The 19,906-nt window shown below is 40.3% G+C and overlaps 1 protein-coding gene and 1 non-coding gene across 2 annotated transcripts; one reads left to right on the top strand and one right to left on the bottom strand.

Moving 5' to 3' along the window:
- The first annotated feature begins 11,210 nt into the window (after positions 1-11,210).
- Positions 11,211-11,324, top strand: LOC148646988 (U5 spliceosomal RNA). Its single transcript, XR_015927814.1, has one exon. It is a non-coding gene; the product is annotated as a U5 spliceosomal RNA (small nuclear RNA).
- Positions 11,325-16,561: 5,237 nt separating this feature from the next.
- LOC148646987 (polymeric immunoglobulin receptor-like) lies at positions 16,562-19,383 on the bottom strand. The gene is made up of 3 exons (XM_088609391.1): positions 19,026-19,383; positions 17,293-17,589; positions 16,562-16,827 (listed from the first exon to the last, which is right to left on the bottom strand). Exons 1-3 carry the CDS (start codon positions 19,381-19,383, stop codon positions 16,652-16,654), a joined length of 831 nt encoding a protein of 276 aa, XP_088465517.1. The 3' UTR covers positions 16,562-16,651.
- Positions 19,384-19,906: the final 523 nt, after the last annotated feature.

Genomic DNA, 19,906 nt, shown 5'->3' with positions numbered 1-19,906 from the left:
CAGAGTGGTCTCGCTCCGGGTTTCCTATTTTTCTTGAAATTGATTTTGCATGGTCCACCTGCTACCGGCCCAGAGTGATAGGGTACTCTGGGTCGATATACGTTGGGACCTCGTGGACCATCCTGAGCCTGATTCGGACAATTCCGTGCCCAGTGACCTAATCTCCGCATAATCTACAACCATCGCTCTCTATCTGTCTTGGGTAGTTTCCGCGACCTTTTCCTCGTCCTCGAGCTCCATATTGAATTCAGTTTCTCATGTCCTCTAATTGCAGAGACATTAATTTAGTTTGTGCATTGTCCTCTTTCAACTTCATTTGTCTAGCACAATGTTGTACAGTAGGCAATAATTCCCTACTGCCTTTACATTCCCAATCTATCGCAATTCTGGTCACTTCAGCCTTTAATTTTGGCATCAACCCATTAACAAATGCAGTACCTAGAGGAGTATCAGCCTCCTCTTCCCTTAATCCAGAATGTTTGACAAAAATGCATCTTAATCTCTCAAAATATTCATTAATATCTTCTCCAACCTTTTGTTTACACTGACTGATTTTCGACCAATCTACGCGTTGAGGACAAATCTTTTCTATTGCGTCTAAGAGTCGGTCTTTAGCCCTTCCTCATCATCCGGCTCATTTCCTGGCCAAAGAGCCTCCCGTTTAAGAGGGCGCAGTAAACCTTTAGGAACAATGTGATCTAGTATCAGAGTTATATCACTATGAGTAGTCTTATGACAATCAATAACAAGGCTTAACTTTCTCCTAAATTCTTTTGGATTATCGGGCAATTTAGGAAAAGACTTAACCAATGCAAATAATTCACTAAGAGACCAAGGTCGATGCACATACACTGGAGTTCCTTCTGGACCTGGAAAAGCACGCATTGGCAATTCACGAACCAAGCCATTAGCTCCTGAAAGCCCTGAACCCCCCTGTTGTTCTCCCACTGCACCAGGCACCTGTCCCTTGTCTGATTGTGCAGATGTAGGTTGCTGCAACTGTTGAACCTGACGTTGCCCCGCTTGTGAGCGTGTATTTGCAGCCGGAGGATCCATTACGATTCCTCCCTCGGCAGCAGAATAGGCTGGTGGAGGTGCATTGGGAGAAACCTGTGGAAGTGGATGTTGTGGATTATAATATGGAGGATTCCAGTCATCATCATCGTGCTCAGAGGAATAAGGTTCTGGCTCCGGACCGCTTTCTAATTTCGGTGGAGACTTTTTCTTTTTTGTACGCATGGCCATGACTTTTGCTGCAGCTTGTTCATTATTCTCAAGGCTAGCCCTTTTCGAAGCTTCCCAACGTTTCTGTGATTCCTCTTTCCATGACATATAAGCTTTCCAATTGACTTTCTTTCCTTTGTTCTCCTTCTCTTCTAACTTTTCTTTTAAGCTTTCTATTTTATCTCTGTCATATGTCCCTTCTTCAGGAAATCTCTTTTTTTTAATTCCACTTTCCCCTGTCCATTCTGACCATTTACAAAGATCTTTTGTAGTTTTGGGCCCGTAATTATCATACATATATCGTGTGCAAGTTCCCTTTTGAGGAACTGACACATTTAGAGAGCTCTGATTATTTCCCATATTTACTTAGAAACTGCCTAAACTGTTTAAACAGCAGAGATTCGGTAGTCCAAATACATTCGTCTCCTACATAAATGTTAATAAGTTCCTTATAAACAATCCGTGTGGCTCTTGAAATAACTCTGCAGTGTCCTTCTCTATTTTCTATATACTTACACTCATGTCTTACTTTGCACATGCAAAAACATATTGTTATCCCTGGCGCCTCCTTTGCTTGATAAATATTTTGTCTTACACCTATTACTCTAGCTTCACAGTTCATGAACGTAATTTTTTTTTTTTTTTATTTTGTTATTTTTTCTCTGCCGGGACTCTAACCCGGACTATAACGTTTTATTTTCCTTCTTGCCGGGACTTGAACCCGGACTTAGTGGGACTCGAACCCACCGATTTCTGCCGGGACTCGAACCCGGACTTAATGGGACTCTAACACACCTATTCCTGCCGGGACTCAAACCCGGACTTAATGGGACTCGAACCCACCGATTTCTTAAGAGTCCACCTGACCACACAATAAACTTGGATCACGTACCCTGTTAAATTGAGAAAATCCCTTTTACGATTAAGCGAGAACAGTAACCACTTAGGGAATTTCAAAAGGCTCCCTTACCTCTTATGATGAGCTCTGTGGTCTGTTGTCGCCCACTCGCTGGGAGAAAGTCTCTCTCCACAGGGGTTTGTGATCCTGCCAACTACGCCAAAAAATTGTCGAAGAAAAGTCTTCACTCAGGTTAGGTGTAGTCAGGCCGAGTCCTTTATTCATGCGCATGAGGAGGATAGATCATGCAGATCTGAGAGCAATCTCTCATACAGATCTACAAACATCTAACTCTCCGAGATGATAAATGCAATGAGTTTTATACAGTAGACACACACAGGAAAGCTCACTCCAAGTTTCCATATTAGGAGATGTTTTTCTCTCTACAAACATTTCTTTGTAATTGACCACGTTCTTCTTAAGAAGCAGATCTACCTTGCATACAGACAATTCTACCTTGCATACAGACAAAAGGAAGTATAAAAATAAAAGGTGTGAAAATGAGCTAGACATTCTGCGGTTTGTAATATCAATGTCAGAAGGTCAAGTAATATGCTTGAATAATCCTTTTATACTGTTGCTAAGCAAAAGGCATATGAGCTAATAAAAAGTCACTATTTATATACTTAATAAAAAGGCAAATGCTAAAATTCTTCCTCACTATCGAAACCTGTTTTTATAGCTTTTAAAGTAGTGCAATCTAAGCAGGAACACATCATTATATCTTATATATGAAAAATATATAATATATCTTATATATGAAAAAGTGTGTATGTGTAAATAATAAATAATAATAATAAGAAGAAGAATTGCTTACACTTATATAGTGCTTTTCTGGACACTCCACTCAAAGCGCTTTACAGGTAATGGGGATCCCCTCCACCACCACCACCAATGTGCAGCATCCACCTGGATGATGCGACGGCAGCCATAGTGTGCCAGAACTCTCACCACACATCAGCTATCAGTGGGCAGGAGAGCAGATTAATGAAGCCAATTCATAGATGGTGATTATTAGAAGGCCATGATTGGTAATGGCCAATGGGAAATTTGGCCAGGACACCAGGGTTACACCCCTACTCTTTTCGGAAACGCCCTGGGATTTAATGACCACAGAGAGTTTTATGTCTCATCCGAAGGATGGCGCCTGTTTACAGTATAGTGTCCCTGTCACTATACTGGGGCATTAGGACCCACATGGACCACAGAGTGAGCACCCCCCGCTGGCCCCACTAACACCTCTTCCAGCAGCAACCTTAGTTTTTCCCAGGAGGTCTCCTATCCAGGTACTGACCAGGCTCACACCTGCTTAGCTTCAGTGGGTTGTCAGTTGTGAGTTGCAGGGTGATATGGCTGCTGGCAGCACCATTTTTCATTCAACGAGTGCCTGAGTCACTGTGTCTGTCCTATATAATAATGCCACAATATTATAAATGACCCATTAGGCTGGGCAATCGAATTTTTTAATAAAAAAAAGAGATGTAATGATGTGTTCCTGCTTAACTTAATGTAAACTGCATGACTTTAAAAGCGATATAAACAGGTTTCGATAGTTAATAACCACTTTTTATGCGCGAAACACGGGTGCTTTTTCTTCCTCCTGATCATCTTAGAAATCTGTGTACGCTGTAAGGTTTTTGTACAACAGATCAGCAGGTCTTTTTTTACCCAGTCAGAGGGGTGTCAGATGGTGTCAGCCAATCACCATTCTGAAGCCGTGCCATAATCTCTGGTATAAGCACACCCCAGAATTTTGACTTTTTACTGTGTGATGAAATTTTAAAGACTACTTCTTAGCATAGATAAAGCGTAGATAAAAAAAGCTTGGACTCTCATGTTTCTGATACACGTATCTTTTTCTGCTGTCTTTGTTGCGCTCTTGAGGATCCTTGTGATATTTTGAGCTCTCGTTGAATGATACGTGTCGCATAGTTTAAATCATTTTCATTCTTGGAAATTATGAAACACTCTGTTAAAAGCAAGGGAGTTTTTATGTCTGTTATAGTAAAAGAAAATGCCTGACGAACTAGGGGTTGGACAGTTTTTCACTGCTTGTACAATTGCTGGAAATGTTCAAATAAATGTGCTAAAGAAATAAACAAAAAAAGTCATTTATTTCTTTATCATATTGGCTAGCTAATGTCCTCTTTTTGCTAGTTACTTGTGGCTGTGTTTCTGTGTTGCATAGCAATGAGGGACTATATTCTCAGGCGGAGGAAAGTAAACAGCTTAATTTTCACATAAAATACATTTTTTTAACCCTTTCACCGTTTACCCCTTGCAGCTCCCCAACGTCGCCTACCATCCCAGCGTCTTATTCAGGAGCGCCCGGCGTATACGGTCCACAAGATCCTGAACTCCAGATGGCACCGGGATACCCTCCACTATCTTGTCGACTGGAAGGGTTATGGCCCCGAAGATAGATGTTGGGTTCCAGAGAAGAATATTTTGGACCCTGCGCTAATCAACGATTTTCAGAGGGACAGGGACCCCCCGTGAGGTCACGACCACCAGCCAGCAGAGATCAACTCCCAAAAGAGCTAACCAGTACCAGCAGCAGATTAATAATAACAAGAGCCACCGCACATGTTAATCCATCATCACCCGGTCTACTGTACGGCACGCAGCTCTATTTAAACCACTTAAACTTGCCCCTAGAGAGTTTCTACCTCACCTTTTTGATAAAAACCCTCTTGTTACACTTCTTTCGGCTTTTGAACTACCTTTGCTTTTGACTATGAACTTGCCTTACGTTTTGGATTGGACACCTGTGTTTCTGTATCTACATTCTCCTTCGTCTGCATAGTATCCTCATATCTCATCACTTGAATTCTTTACAGGCCAGAATGAAAATGAACACAAATCTGACAATAGACTGGAGCAGTACTGAAAATTCAGTGTTGATTAACAATAAATTAACACAATGTCAATCACCTTTTGCAATTAATGTGTTATTGTCCAATACCATCTCCTATAACTGACATCTGTTCAATTGCTGTTTACTTCATGCCTTTGTTGGTGTACAATGAACACAGAAATGCTGAGTGTGGTGTGAGAACAGACCAGGGATCTCACTTCTCAGTTGAAGTCACTGCTGTAACTTCCCATCATACCACAGCCTGGCAGTGATGTCAGTGAGAAACATACTGCTTCTCCAACTACTGATGCCTCTCCTGGTTTCACAGTTGATCCAGCATATAGCTGTTTGATGAGTGCCTCAGGTCCTTATCTATTACATGCATTACAGAGGTCAACAACTGCACATATACACATTGTACATAATGTATATATAAATGTCAGAACTACATTTCCCACAGGGGTCCGGAGAATTAACTACCACCCGTCATCAGGTGACCAGATTGTTGGAAAAGTTTGGTCAGGAGGTAATTTAAAACCAGGAAGAGACATGATCCACGTTTTGGAATTGCAATTTATACTTATGAAAGGGTTGCTTTTAACTGATGCTGTTAAGCAGTTTAACTGCTAGTTCATCAAACAGAGAGAGGGGTGAAGAGGTCAGAACTCTGAAGTGAGCCAGTTGTTTTTTTTTCTATTTTTGGTGTAGAAGCATCATTAGAGAAATGCTGTTACTCCATTTTCCTGCTAAAAACAGATTTTTTAGTTTATTGGCATACAATATTATTTCTTCTATTTTTTTCAGAGACCGGCTCCGTTCCTAATATGAACATGTGAACATGTGAAATGTTTCAAAGATGTCTGTTTCTTTTGTTGTTGTGGCCTGCTGGTCTGACAGTTTAAAAATGTACACAGTTTGGTTTTGAAGTTTTAAGTGGAATAATATTCATTTATTATTTATAAGCAGTGCTTATAAGGTTCTCCTCAGCATTAAATATATCACTTGCTACAGAAGTTTTAATACTATTACTCACATGTTTATCGTATTACTGGTTATCATGGACTAATCACTAGGTTTGTTATTTTACAACACAGACACACCTCACAACCCACAGAGGACACATATCATAGACACATAAACATCTACACAATACTCACATCCCACACACTCTAGACTCTAGACAGACTCTTACAGTTTCTCTCAGTCTGGTCTGTATTTGCTCTCGGGGTTCAGAGAGTGATCATGCATGAAAATGATTGCTGTTCTTTCACTTCAGTGTGTCGTCAGAAACAGCAGGATCATTTTCGCCAGGGGTCACTGAGATTCGGATGCCCCAGAAGGCAAAGGGCTAAGGGCAGACAGGGCATGGATTTCTGTCTGGTTTATTTTGTTCTTCCGGTTGTATCTCATTTAGGGACAACATTTTAAGTTAGAAGAAAAAATTCTTGTTAATATCCCTATTGTATGTTTAACTTTGACTACGCAGGCTTTAACATGTCAGCTTACAAAACACTCATACAGATTATGTATAAAATATGATGTTGTTATCTGTTTATATGTGTTAAATGCTCAGTTGATGTCTTATTATTAAAATCTGAGATAATAGATAGATAATACTTTATTAATCCCGTAGGGAAATTGATGTGTTACAGCAGTCCAGCCCAAGACAAGCAAAAACAGACATCAGAATAGTTATAAAACAAAAGACAACAAAATCAATAAAAATAAATAAATACATAGGTGTGTGCAAAATGTGATGATCATAGTCACTGTAAAAACAATAAAATATGTGCAAAATGTGCATAGGTTTATACAGACTGATTGTCCAAAAAGTACAATGGAGCAAACATGCTGTCCATAGACGAGCAAATGAAGGGCTAACAGTCCTAGCCTAGGGCAGCGTTATACACCCTGACAGCCGCCGGGAGGAAAGACCTGCGGAAACGTTCCCTTGAACACCGTAGCTGGAGCAGTCTGTTGCTAAAAGTGCCCCGTTGCCCAGTAACAGTCCCATGAAGCGGATGAGAGTGTCACGACCACCAGCCAGCGGAGATCAACACGTAAGCGAACCAATCAGCACCAGCAGCGGATTACTACTAACAAGCGCCGCCGCACGAGTTAACACACCTGCAATTGCTCTACCGTGCGGCACGCCGGGTTATTTATACCATTCGTACCTGATTCCCGTTGCTCGGTATTGAGTTCTCTACTTGTTGCTCAGCCTAGCGTTCTTACCCCTCTTTTGCCTTCCTGGAATTCTGCCTGCACCTTTTGCCTTCGGACTTCGGATCTCGTCTCGCCCCTTGGATTGTTTGCTATCATTGCCTGTTTTGGATTTGACCCTGTAGCTCTCTTTTCGACTACGATTCTGTCTCACGTTTTGGATTGTTCGCCACCAGTGCCTTTACCGGATCTCGACTTACCTTCGCCTTCGGACTACGACTCAGCTCCTGGATTTGCTCGGTACGTTTACTTACCTCCCTGCGACTCCTGCATCTGCATCGGATCCTTTTCACCTCTACAGAGCAGCGTTACAGAGAGGTGTTGTTCATGATGGCTGTGAGCTTGGTCAGCATTCTCCTCTCAGCCACCACCTCCATGGGGTCAAGGCTCATCCCCAACACAGTGCCAGCCTTCTTGATAAGTTTATTGAGCCTATTTGCATATTTTGTCATGATGCTGTTGCCCCAGCACACAACAGCGTAGAAGATGGCTGCCGCCACCACTGATTCATAAAAAATGTGTAGCAGTGTTCCACACACACCAAAGGACCTGAGTCTCCTAAGAAAATAGAGTTGGCTCTGACCTTTCTTGTACAGGGCGTCAGTGTTACCAGACCACTCCAGCTTATCATCCAGGTGTACCCCTAAGTACTTGTAGGAATGTACGCCCTCTATATCCTCACCCTGGATGGAAACAGGGTTCAGTGGAGACTTATTCCTTAGAAAGTCGAAGATCATTTCTTTGGTCTTGCTGGTGTTAAGCTGGAGATGGTTAAGATGACACCACTCCACAAAGTTGGTAATCAAGCTCCTATATTCCTCCTCCCTCCCCTCTCTAATACACCCCACAATTGCAGAGTCATCTGAAAACTTCTGCAGATGACATGTCTCAGAGTTGTACCTTAAGTCAGAGGTGTAAAAGGTGAACAGGAATGGAGCAAGGACAGTCCCCTGTGGAGCCCCAGTACTGCTAACAATCTGTTCGGACACACAGCTCTGTAGCTGTACATACTGTGGCCTGCAGGTCCGATAGTCTATATAATCCAGGACAGCAGGGGAGTGTTCACCTGCTCCACCCTTAGCTTATAGCTCAGAAAAGGTGGATGATGGTGTTAAAGGCACTGGAGAAGTAAAAGAACATAACTCTCACAATGCTCCCCATCTTCACCAGGTGAGAGTTAGTTTTGTGTAGCAGATAGATGACTGCATCCTCCACTCCCAAGTGTGACCGGTAGGCGAACTGCAGGGGGTCCAGTGCTGTACTCACCAGGGTTCTAAGGTGGTCCAGTACAAGCCTTTCCAGAGTTTTCATTAGGTGTGATGTAAGTGCCACTGGTCTGTAGTCATTCAAAACTTTAGGGTGCCCCTTTTCGGGTACTAGCACCAGGCAAGATGTTTTCCAGAGCATCGGAACATTTTCTAATCTCAGGCTCAGGTTGAAGATGTACTGTAGCACTGAACCCAGTTGGTCCGCACAGATCTTTAGCACCCTGGAGCTGCCACCATCAGGACCCACTGCCTTCCCTGCATGGAGTCTCCTCAACTCCCTTCTGACCAGGTCAGCTGTGATGGACAGGCCGAGGAAGGCAGGGGAAGATGGAGTAGGAGTAGGAGGGATCAGATGATGGGGTGACTGAGGACATGAAGAGGGTGTCTGGGGTGAAGGCCTGTGAGGTGAATGGACAATAATAAAATTAAATTTTAGTATTGAGAAATGCATTAAGACATGAGTCAAGATTTACTTAAACATTGGAGAACTTTATAATTTTTAAAGTCTCTTGGCTGTGCGGAAACTTCTCAAGCAGCGCCCCCTTGAACTTGAACTTGAACTTGAACTTTATTGCCATATGTAACCGGTACTGGTACAATGGAATTCTTACTCACAGAAAGTCTCTCGATTGTAAAACAAGTGTAAAAAACAAAACAAAGTGCAAACAGTGCATCAAGACAATGTACAAACAAACAATAGACAATGCGCAAGTAAACATGCAGACAGTTTGAATGTAAACAATACAGACGTGTAAACAATGACTGGAGACGTACAATAAATAAATTACAGTGAGGTAGATGGTGATGGTATAGGTGTGGTCCGAGGGGGATGGCTAAATGTGTTCGCCAGTCTCACTGCTTGTGGATAGAAGCTATTGAAGAATCTAGTGGTAAGTGTCCGTATGCTCTTATATCTCTTGCCTGAGGGCAGTGGGGTGAAGAGCTCATGCCCGGGGTGGTGACTGTCCTCTGTGATGGCCAGAATTCTACCACGGCAGCGGTCCTCATAGAGCTGTTTAATCTCGGTGAGACCGTAGCCGATGATCTTCTGGGCCATATTGACCATTCTCTGCAGTGCCTTTCTTTCTCGCGAAGAGGTGTTGCCCCTAGGTGTTGCCCCTAGTGCAAACAGCAGGTCAGTGTCAGTCTGTACTGTGGGGAAAGGCTGTCGGACTGGTTCGACAATTGATCTGCAGTAGCCCCATTGTGGACATTGAGACTGTGAGAGATACAAATAAATTAGAGACAGGAGAAGTGCAGCCAAGATGTGTGAGACATGGTATCACTTGTGCTTGGACTCCTGAACATTTCTAATTTACTGTGTCTAATCAAACAGATCTCAACTATTTCTCTGGAAGATGCAGACTCTTGTCTGAGCCAGACGAGTGTGAGGAGCAACCTGCCATCCTTAGTCACCTAGGGATGTGTAAGACGTGTAAAACAACAAGACTGAGGCACAAAGAGCAGATCCTATGTTATTCAGATTGATTAACTCTTTCTCTTTCTCTAACCCTGGTCCTAGACTAGATAATATTGAAGGGCTCTTGTACAGTAGGACAACATGTTTGTGTTGAATAAATTATGCAAGTAAAAGAACTGTTGTCCTTGTTGACTGAAAATATCAGTTCCAAAAACCATAAATCATTCAATTATTTAGAGTAACAAATCACCTACATAATGATCTCCTGATCAGAATGAAACTAAGAACTTTAGAAACTGGTGATCTAAGGGTGACTCATAAAACCTGGTGCCCCAACTAGCTCTGTCGGTAGAGCATGAGACTCATAATTTCACAGTGGTGGCTTCGTGTCCCACTTTGAGCACAAGGTTCTCTAATAACCCATACTGGGCAGCAGTAGTATAGGGCAGTGTTGACGGTGGAGGATCGCGTTTCTGTGATAACACCAACAACACTCGCACTATCTGCGTGGAAAAAAGGCCTGGCAATCTACTTCCATACTGTATCTTGCCATGAAAACTCTATGGATAGTGATGGGGCAACTATTCATAGGGTCACCATGAGTCGACACTGACTTGATGGCACTCATCCCATCCTCATAAATCCTGCTGGACTGGAGCTGGGGGGCCCTGCATTAGGGGTCTCCTCTGCACCTGGATACATGGGCTCATGTTGCAAATAAAGACATGATTAATATAGATGTTTTATAGTTTTTTGTGTTGTCTTGGACTGAAGACAACTTCAGTTTACTGTTTTTTTGGAATATGCTTTGTGGAAAACTTTAGGAATTGACAAACAGTTTTTGATGAACCACTTATTGTCATAATTACCTTCAAAGATTATAGTTAAACAAAAATTATCCTTCTTCAGATTACTATAAAGTATAAGAACCACTGTTTCACAAAGGGGAGAGTATGTGACCTTATACTGTCAGTTTTTAAAATGGATTTTGACACTAAAGGAGGATTGTGGTGTGTAATCTCTGCATATTTTCCCTAAATTAATAAAAAAAATCTATCAAGCACAAAATGGCAACACGTATTTCATAGATTGAATACAAATAATTGTATAATTGCTGAGCTCCTCCACAGTCTGTGTCCAGAGTCTTTGTCTTCACTCTCAGCATCTGCAGTAGGTCCCAGCTGCAGCAGTGCAGTCGCTGTGAAGTCCTGCTCCTGTGATAATCAGAGTGAAGTCAGTCCCAGATCCACTGCCACTGAAACGCTCTGATGGGTAGTTACATAATAGATCAGGAGTTTAGGAGCTTCTCCTAAACAGAGTACACTCTCGTTTCTCTTCAGGTCATATAACTCTTTCGTCTTTTATGAAAGATTTCCATGGAGAGTAACATTATGAGTTTTAACTAATTTTTGGGGGTGGTGCGGTGGCTCTGTGGCTAAAGATCTGTGCCTGTGGCTGGAAGGTTGCTGGTTGAAATCCTGCGGCCGGCAGGGGAATCCTACTCCATTGGGCCCCTGAGCAAGGCCCTTAATCCCAAACTGCTCCAGGGGCGCCGTATAAATGGCTGACCCTATGCTCTGACCCCAAGCCTCCCTCCCTGTCTGTGTATCTCATGGAGAGCAAGTTGGGGTAAGTGATGGCATTGGTATGTGACGGTTGGGTTATAGGCCAAATACAAGAAATTGGATATTGCCAATAAAATTATCTTATCTCCAACTTTCTGTTGGTATCAGGCTAGCCAGTGCTTAGAGCCATTAGTGTACACTGCAGGAATGGTCTTAGAGCTCATAGTGACTGTCTGTCCTGGGAGAACAGATTTCACTGCTGGAGTCTGAGTCACAGTCTTCTATATGCAAATTGTCTTTCTGGGTTCAGAAGCACTTGTAGCCAGTCAGTGCTGGAAACACAGGCTTGGTGGTGTGTGTTGTGGCAGAGCAAGATGAGCTGTTTAGCATTAACACTCCCAGGACCGCACCGGTAGACAGATAGCAGTTTTATAAGGAGCTGAAGATGAGACACAATCAGTTGAGCACTTATTCCACTCAACACAGCTAGAGTGGGGTGGAATGTGGAGAGTCTGGTTAATGCAGCACTTGTCTCTGTGTTCAGACACAGCAGGATCACTGGTTAATCTTGGACCATATTTTATGGAGACTGAAGCATGCATATTTCATATTTCACAAGAACCCATCAATTCATATGTTCACAGTATTGACATATTAACAATAGTCATAGAACTGACCTTAACGTTTACTGTTTTTTAAATGTGTATTTAAAAGCAATAATTAAATACAGGCTTATTTTCTTTCATGTCTCATGTAATACTGTACCTGTAACATCTGGAACCAACAGTAGGTAGTGTGATTTGGGATCTCAATCATCTCATATTGAGCTTTTAAGTGTGAGCTCCCCATGCTTGTTTAGTTAGAGCTGTTCCACAATTTAGCTCAGAGAGGGGTTCTTCTTCCCCTGTGCTGGCTAAAGGATGGATTCTGTAACAGGTGAAATCCCATCATTGATCTTTAGTGTTTTTAGCACAGAAGCTGTTATAGTCCTCATGTCTAGACGTACTCAGTCTATCTAGGTTCTCAAACGAGCTTGTTTGTAAAGCTTGTTTTTATTGGTGCTCAATGCGATTGATCAGATCCCTACTCTGGATATATTTACCTTTATCAAATTCACTAATAACAATTCTGCTTCATTTTTGTAAATACAAATGGCTTGAGAGATTGTGAGTAATTTTGGGCAATTGTGGGGAGAGACGTGCTGTCAGGGCTCGAGGAACAGAGAAGTGTGTTGTGAATCAAGTGTTGATGTTTCCCTTAGGAACTCTGTTGTTCAGAGAGTAGATATGATCAAATCAGAGAGAACACACTCTCTCTACCCCAGATAACATAAACACACTAGGTCTACTAAATACTGCTGGTATAATAGTCTATAGTTACTGACTCTGGGGATTCAGTTTGATTTCACTACAAATACAATCACATATGATGTGTTTATACTATATTTCCTAATTATTATACTGTACATAACTGAAATATCAGAATTTTAAACAAAGATTAAAAGCACTTATAGTAAAAATGAATAGTATATTTATTTCAATGGGTCGGTTGCAGGAGAGAGAGAGAGGGATGAGGTATAGATGTGAAGAGCTGATCACAGACAAACACACACCAAGTCTGTACAGCTCTGTGAAGCCTGTTTATTCCAGTGGACTGGAGCAGAGCCCAGTGAAGGAGACATGTCTGCAGTACAGGGAGAAAAAGTAACACCTCAGAGAAAGAGTGAGGCAGGGAGAGAGAGAGATCAGGTGTAAAGCACCTTCCTTTACACAGCTCATTCACACACAGTGACATGAGTAGAGAGTAGTGGGACTGAATTTTTACATTTATAAAGAGCTACAGTTTAAGCCTCTTTAGTCCCAATCTTTAACCTGTAATGTCTTATTGATCTGAAGGACAGTAAAATAACTGGATTGGTTGTTATCAGTTTGTACTTCTGTGACAGAGGAGGACCTCATTTCCCTTTATCTTTTCCTGGGTGCAGAAATATCTTTGTAAACCTGCAACCTAAATCTAGCTGAATGTTAATTTGTAGAGAGCAACAGTTAATGCCATCATTTTAAATTCAGAAGAATTTCAAAAGTTAATTAGTAAACGTGAATTGATATGATTGTTACAAACCTTACTAGTGAAGCTCAGTGTTTGTGTGTCTTCACCCTCAGCATCTTCAGTAGGTCCCAGCTGCAACAGTGTTTTGTAGGGGTGTGTAACACTGTGTGAACACATGGGTACTATCAGGATAGTGGAAACTCTGAGAGTAATAATCTGCAGCATCTTCAGCCTTCTGCCACCGAAACCGTCTGGGATCCCAGTCTGATGGGTAGTTGTTTAGGAGCTTTTCCAGGTTTCTGCTGGTACCAGGCTAAGTAGATGGTATTTGACAGTACAGGAATCATCTCACAGCTCACAGTGATTGTCTCTCCTGCAAGAACAGGTTTGAGTGCTGTAGTCTGAGTCACAATAACGTCTTCACTAGACTCTGAAAATGAAAAATTAAACTTCACATGTGGTGAAAAAATATAAAAAATATCAATTCACAGATAATTTGATTTCAATGGTTTCTTGTTCTTCTCTAAATTAATTTCACTTTAAATAAAATGCTTATGAAATATTTCAAACCCATTCCTACCCTGCACCCAGATGATCAGCGTCCAGATGAAGATGGTAATTAAAGTCGTTGTTGATGTGGGTTCTGTTGCCATGAAGCGCAAGTGTAAAACTCGAAGGGCTATAAACACTCCCAGAGCACTGAAGCATGTGCTGCTAATGCAGAGTGTCTCTTCTATTAACATTGTCTTCAGATGGATTCAGCAACACTTTTAGCCAATCAGTGCTAGACACACAGGCTTGGTGCCATGTGTTATGACAGATGAATGTGGTCTGTCTATTTGCATGCCTTGTGATTAAAAGAAATAGCAGTGGAATGAAAGCTCAACTTGGGGGCTTGGTTTAAGTTAACTTGCTTTAACTCCGCAAGTCTGAGTTCTGAGTTCTGAAGTCTGAGTTCTTGTGTCCGTCCTGTCCGAACCCGAAAGTATTGCAATATGTATCTTTATAGCAGGTGGTGTACAGCTTTTTAGTATAGATTACACTTTTCTAAAATATATTTAAAAAATAAAAATGATTACAATCTAATCTTTCCACGTTTGATCCCAAGACCCCAAGAAAAATATATCTAAATGGGGAGAAAGCTATGCTGAAAGTTTATTAAGATACTTAGAAGACAAAGATATCAATTTATGTTGCATTTGTCTAATTGTGAATAAAAAAACACAGATATTTAAACACGCGTTTTTGATTTAAATCAAAACGCGATTTAAATCAATATAAATGTTTATATTGTAACGCATAGGTGACTATTCATTGTTATTAAAATGACTTAAATTCGATCATGTTGTGATATTTAGAAATATAAATTTGTTTAGTGCGAGTGAGGTTTTATTTAATCTCTGCCTCAGGGAAACGTTTCATTTTTTCAAAGAAATGTTTGTTAAAAAAAATTCATGGTTCCAGCTGGATTCAATCACAGACCATGTGACATGGGAGTCAGGAACCTAACCCACAGTGCCACCGGCAAGCTCACATGAAGAGTGCTGAAAAAGCACTACAGAAACATTATCAACAGACAATGTACAGCATGTACTATTCTTGTGTTGCGGTACATGAATATAATTATATCATTATTAATTTCTTTAGATATGCGATTCCATATTATATTTCCTTTTAATCAAATTCTAAAAGTATGCTTGTTGACTCCGGTATCACGTTAGTTAAAGACTTCGATGCTTAAAATGTTTAGGGAGAAATGGAATACTGGTGTGTATGTTTTCTTTAAAGTACTGAGACCAGCCATATACTGTATGTTTAAGTTCCAAAATTAATATCGTTTATGGCCTTCACACGCGTTACAGTATGCTCCTATTCTTTTTATGCTCAGGTACTAAGATTTCCCTTCAGTGGTAAAATTCCATATAAATATTCAGTACTTAAACGGGCACAGTTAAGATATTAAATATACATATACATACTGTATACAGTACAGTTTGCATACGGTAATATGTTTATGTTCCTAAATCAAACTCTTTTATGAGCATGTGAATGGCATGGTGAATCGATTCTCAAAAATTTCTGTACTTTGCATGATTGGAAACAAATGCGTGATTGCGAAATGCTGTGGTGTTACTTTTACAAAGACGGTCAATGAAAAAAAGACTGTGGACCAGGGCAATACTTTGAGTTTACAGCTTGTCCAAAGTCATTCATTATTAATACTATTAGTAATATCTTCGTTAAAGACTTTGATGGCGACAGCTGAAACATGAGAGGTTGAGCTTTATTAGCTCCACCTTGCGGAAATTCCGGATACTATTATTTTAATTGCGGTATTATAGGAGAATTTACGGTAACTCGCGGTAGACCGCGTAAAGCGCACCGCGAAATAATGCGGTATCGCCCGCGCATTTTGAATGGCTGCATCTGTATATACAGTAATATAAATGTCTACTTGAATAGCATAAAAGTCGAAAGAAGAACGTTACAGAAGATTAATTAAAAGAATGATGAGCTACAGTAAAAGCATCTTGAGGTGCTCAATCTGCCAAATGAAAAATATGTTTTTTTCTTTCTATTTTTAAAATAATGGAACAGTATCACTAAGCCTCACTTCACAAAAATAAAAATCTTCATTGTTCACCTTCAAAACCTTATTGTCATCTGTCCCACCTATAACTTTGGTAAATACTACTATTTTATTTTCTGGGGAACGAGTGTTAAATATGGTACTCTTACATTCTTTCCACAGTCAGAATTAAGGCATCATGCAATGTTAGGGAGACTTGAAAAACAGTTTAAACCAATAGCAGGGTGTCTGTGTGCTCTTATTAAACCTGTGACCTGAGTCCCTGGTATCTGCATTTGGGCAATACACTTAACATATTAATAACTCCAGAAAGTAGCTGTCAGTATGTGTATATTAGCTAAATACTTTTCTTGGTAGAGGATACTAATAAAGAGTATATCTCCATTAATATTATTTCCTTTTTACCTCATTTTAAATATTTATCTATAATAACAACATAGTAATTCTCACTTGTTATTTAACAAATCTCACTTTCAAAGTTTCAAAATTATGAAGATAATAGTATACTGTATGATATGTAAAAGAAGTATCAGATAAAAACAGGAAACTTTTTTTTTTCACCTGTTGGATTTCCAGTGGTTAATATGTGATTTGTTGGCATCCCTGTAATCATCTTCTGAGCTGCTGGATTCCTGCTGATCACGATCATCAGCCTCAGATGGTAGAGCTGAAGACTGGAGTGGGACTGTAGATGTAAATAACACCGGTGCTGGTGCTGGTGATGTTACTGTTGCTGTGAGAGAACATAAGCAATGCACAGGGTTTAATAATTGTAATATACTGAGTCTGATTCTTTTATCTTTTCTTTCAAATTGTTAAAAGAAATTAAGAAATGTATTTGTGAACAATTTAAGAAAAACATCCAAATTAGAGAACCTCTTGACATTGTGTTAGCATTTTACTGTACAACATTTACTGTGCACACATGTAACAGTATATGTGTTCTATCATCACAAATTATGATTCAAACTGATTCAGTCAGATCATGAATATAATGCTGTCAGGTATAATACCAAGTACTGGACATTAGCGTAGTCCACATCAGGGAAAACTGATAAACAAGGCATTGGGAAAGTGATACATTCATTTTGATAACTAAGGGAAAAAATAATTGAATTGAATTCATTCTTATTGTGACTTCCCGAAGGTCTCATATATATTGCATAAGAATGGTGTTTTCTCACACTATAGTTCTTACCCTCAGTTACATTCAGGTACACAGGCACCCATTCCTGTGCTGCAACACACCGGTACCAGCCTGTGTCCCTCCTCTGCAGTCCCCCCAGAGTCACAATTAAAACTCTGTGTGCTCTGTAGTCTCTGATCAGGACTGAGGAACCAGTCCGATCTGCTGTCTTACAGGAGCTCCTGCATTCACTCTTACACCACATTTTCACACTGTTTGTGTGCCTGTCGCTGTAGTGACACTGGACACTGACACTCTTTCCTTCCTCAGCAGTTACTGTGGGATTCGCCACTGTCAGTCCTGCAGTGTCTGCCAACAGAGAAACAAGAGGTGACTGAACTCTGTGGTCCAGATAATTTGATTAAGAGTCCAGATCTATTAACTCCCTTCAAACCCCAAGTGGTGGAACGCTAGTGAACATTCTTTGGGTGTCACACCTGGAGAAGGCACTACAGCCGAAATGTTCTGTTTCTTTTCTTCTCTTTTCAGCATGTAATAAACCTTTACTTGCAGCATACACATGCTGAAGCAGCTACCTACTTGAACACCTTGAACATTGACAAGCAAGCACTCAGGGGAAAGCTACATGAGTACCCTTCAACATATTGTTGAATTAACTTAACACAGAACAATTGAGACTTGTTAATAACACATTAATTGCAAAACAGGACACTTTACTCTTCATTGCAGTGCACACATGGATTTCTGAAATAGACTGATCACCAATACTATGAAATTATGAAAATATTATTTTTGCATTTCTGAAATTTAGACTTTGGTTTCATTTTCATAAACTAAATGGTTCTAAAATCTGTAGTCTATTTGTTTCATTTGTGATGTGTTATGGATCCAATAAATTAGTGTAACAAAAGGGTTATTCACCTATTTGTAACCTGTACATATGCTTGCTGGCACTTAATTCACAATTAAAAGCATCTGCTGACTTAATGACTCTGCAGTACAATCCTGTCTTATAATCTGCATTTATATTTACAATACAAACAAATAGTTCACATAATGTTAACTCTTGCAATTTTATAAATCCAGCCAGATGGCCAGAATAAAAATAAACAAAAATGTACCAATACACTGGAGCAGTACTGAAAATTCAGTGTTTATCACCAATAAATCAATAGAATGTTAATCTTCTTTAGCAATTAATGTGTTATTGTCCAATATAATCTCTTATAACTGATATCTGTTCAGTTTAAGTGTTCACTACACACCTTTTCGATACACTTCCCCCAACTGCATCAGGACGCAGACTCCTAATCTGACTGAACCATTTACAAACCTTAGACTCATCAATTCTAATGGCACAGTCAGAGATCTTGCCCCTGAACGCATTAATTTCATCCCAAAAATTATGTATGTCAAACTGAAGATAAAATTGATTCAGATCATCAGCAAAGTCAGCGTCTAAGTTACCACCTGTGTTAATACTGCTGCCTCTGTTCTTGTGCATTCCCACCATAGACCCAATACCCTCCCATGCAGAGTGTGAGCTATCCTTACACATTGCCTCCTCCACTTTATCCTTATACCAGCATATTACCAGCAGTGGAGAGCAGATTAAAGCCTTCATGGGACGGTATCAGTACAGTAATAGTGAGAGTGTCCTTTTATGGGACTCCCACCTCCCTAAATTATGAAATTAGAAAATATTTGGTCTACATATTAGCCACATGAGATACTGTATTATAAATTATTTTTATTTGGCATGTCTCTTGTTTAAGATGACTTACCATCAGTGACTGTAAGATAGAGATAGGCTCTGTCATCAGGTGTCTCCTTTCCACCTATCTCTACAGCACACCAGTACCAGCCGTGCGGCTCCAGGTTCCTCATAGTCACAGTGAAGACTTGCTTGTTGACATCATCACAGATTGATATTCTGTTGCCCTCTTTTACTTGAGATCCAGTTTGTATTAGAATCGTACAGAAAACCCACTCGGCTCCTTTACACCAGTATTTCCTGTTGGATGTGTATTTGTGATCGTTCTCACAGGGGATGGTTACAGTTCCTCCTTTGAACACACTGAAATCTTTTACTGTACGCATGGTGCTAGTACCTGAAATGACAAAAGTCCAGTTCATCAACATTTCTAAAACATTTCAAAACATTTTCAAATCTAGAAACATCTTATGTGATGGCACAGTGCTGAATATCATTGCCTTACAGTATGGGGGCCTTGGGTTCAGTTCCCAAGGGGGAATGACAGCAGAGTTTCTTTGTTCTCCCTGGGTTCATGTGGGTTTCCTCAGGGTGCTCCAGTTTATTAATAATAATAATATTACATGATAATACTTTCAAAATTTGTGTTTTACAAAATCCTTTCTCATACATTATTACCCAAACTAGTAATATGAATTTTCTTGAAAGAGAGTGTCCTTATGTCATGTACCCATAAGACTTTACACACTAGACACAACGTACTGTGTTTAAACTGAAGCCATGTGAAACAACAAATGAACATCCACATCAAAATACCAACTAGTAACTCTACAATAGAAACCCTCTTGAGATAAAAAATATTGTGTTTATTCTACAGCTGGTGCCAGTGATTATTTGTCATTCCTCTCATAAAAAGATAAGTAAGAGCTCAGGATAATATATCTTTTAGGT

This window comes from Lepisosteus platostomus, chromosome 16 (genome assembly GCF_059453375.1).
Source record: "Lepisosteus platostomus isolate fLepPlt1 chromosome 16, fLepPlt1.hap1, whole genome shotgun sequence".
In the NCBI taxonomy this organism is placed as follows: domain Eukaryota; kingdom Metazoa; phylum Chordata; class Actinopteri; order Semionotiformes; family Lepisosteidae; genus Lepisosteus; species Lepisosteus platostomus.
Note: the sequence above shows the minus strand (reverse complement) of the source record. Positions and strands in the feature narration are given on the sequence as shown.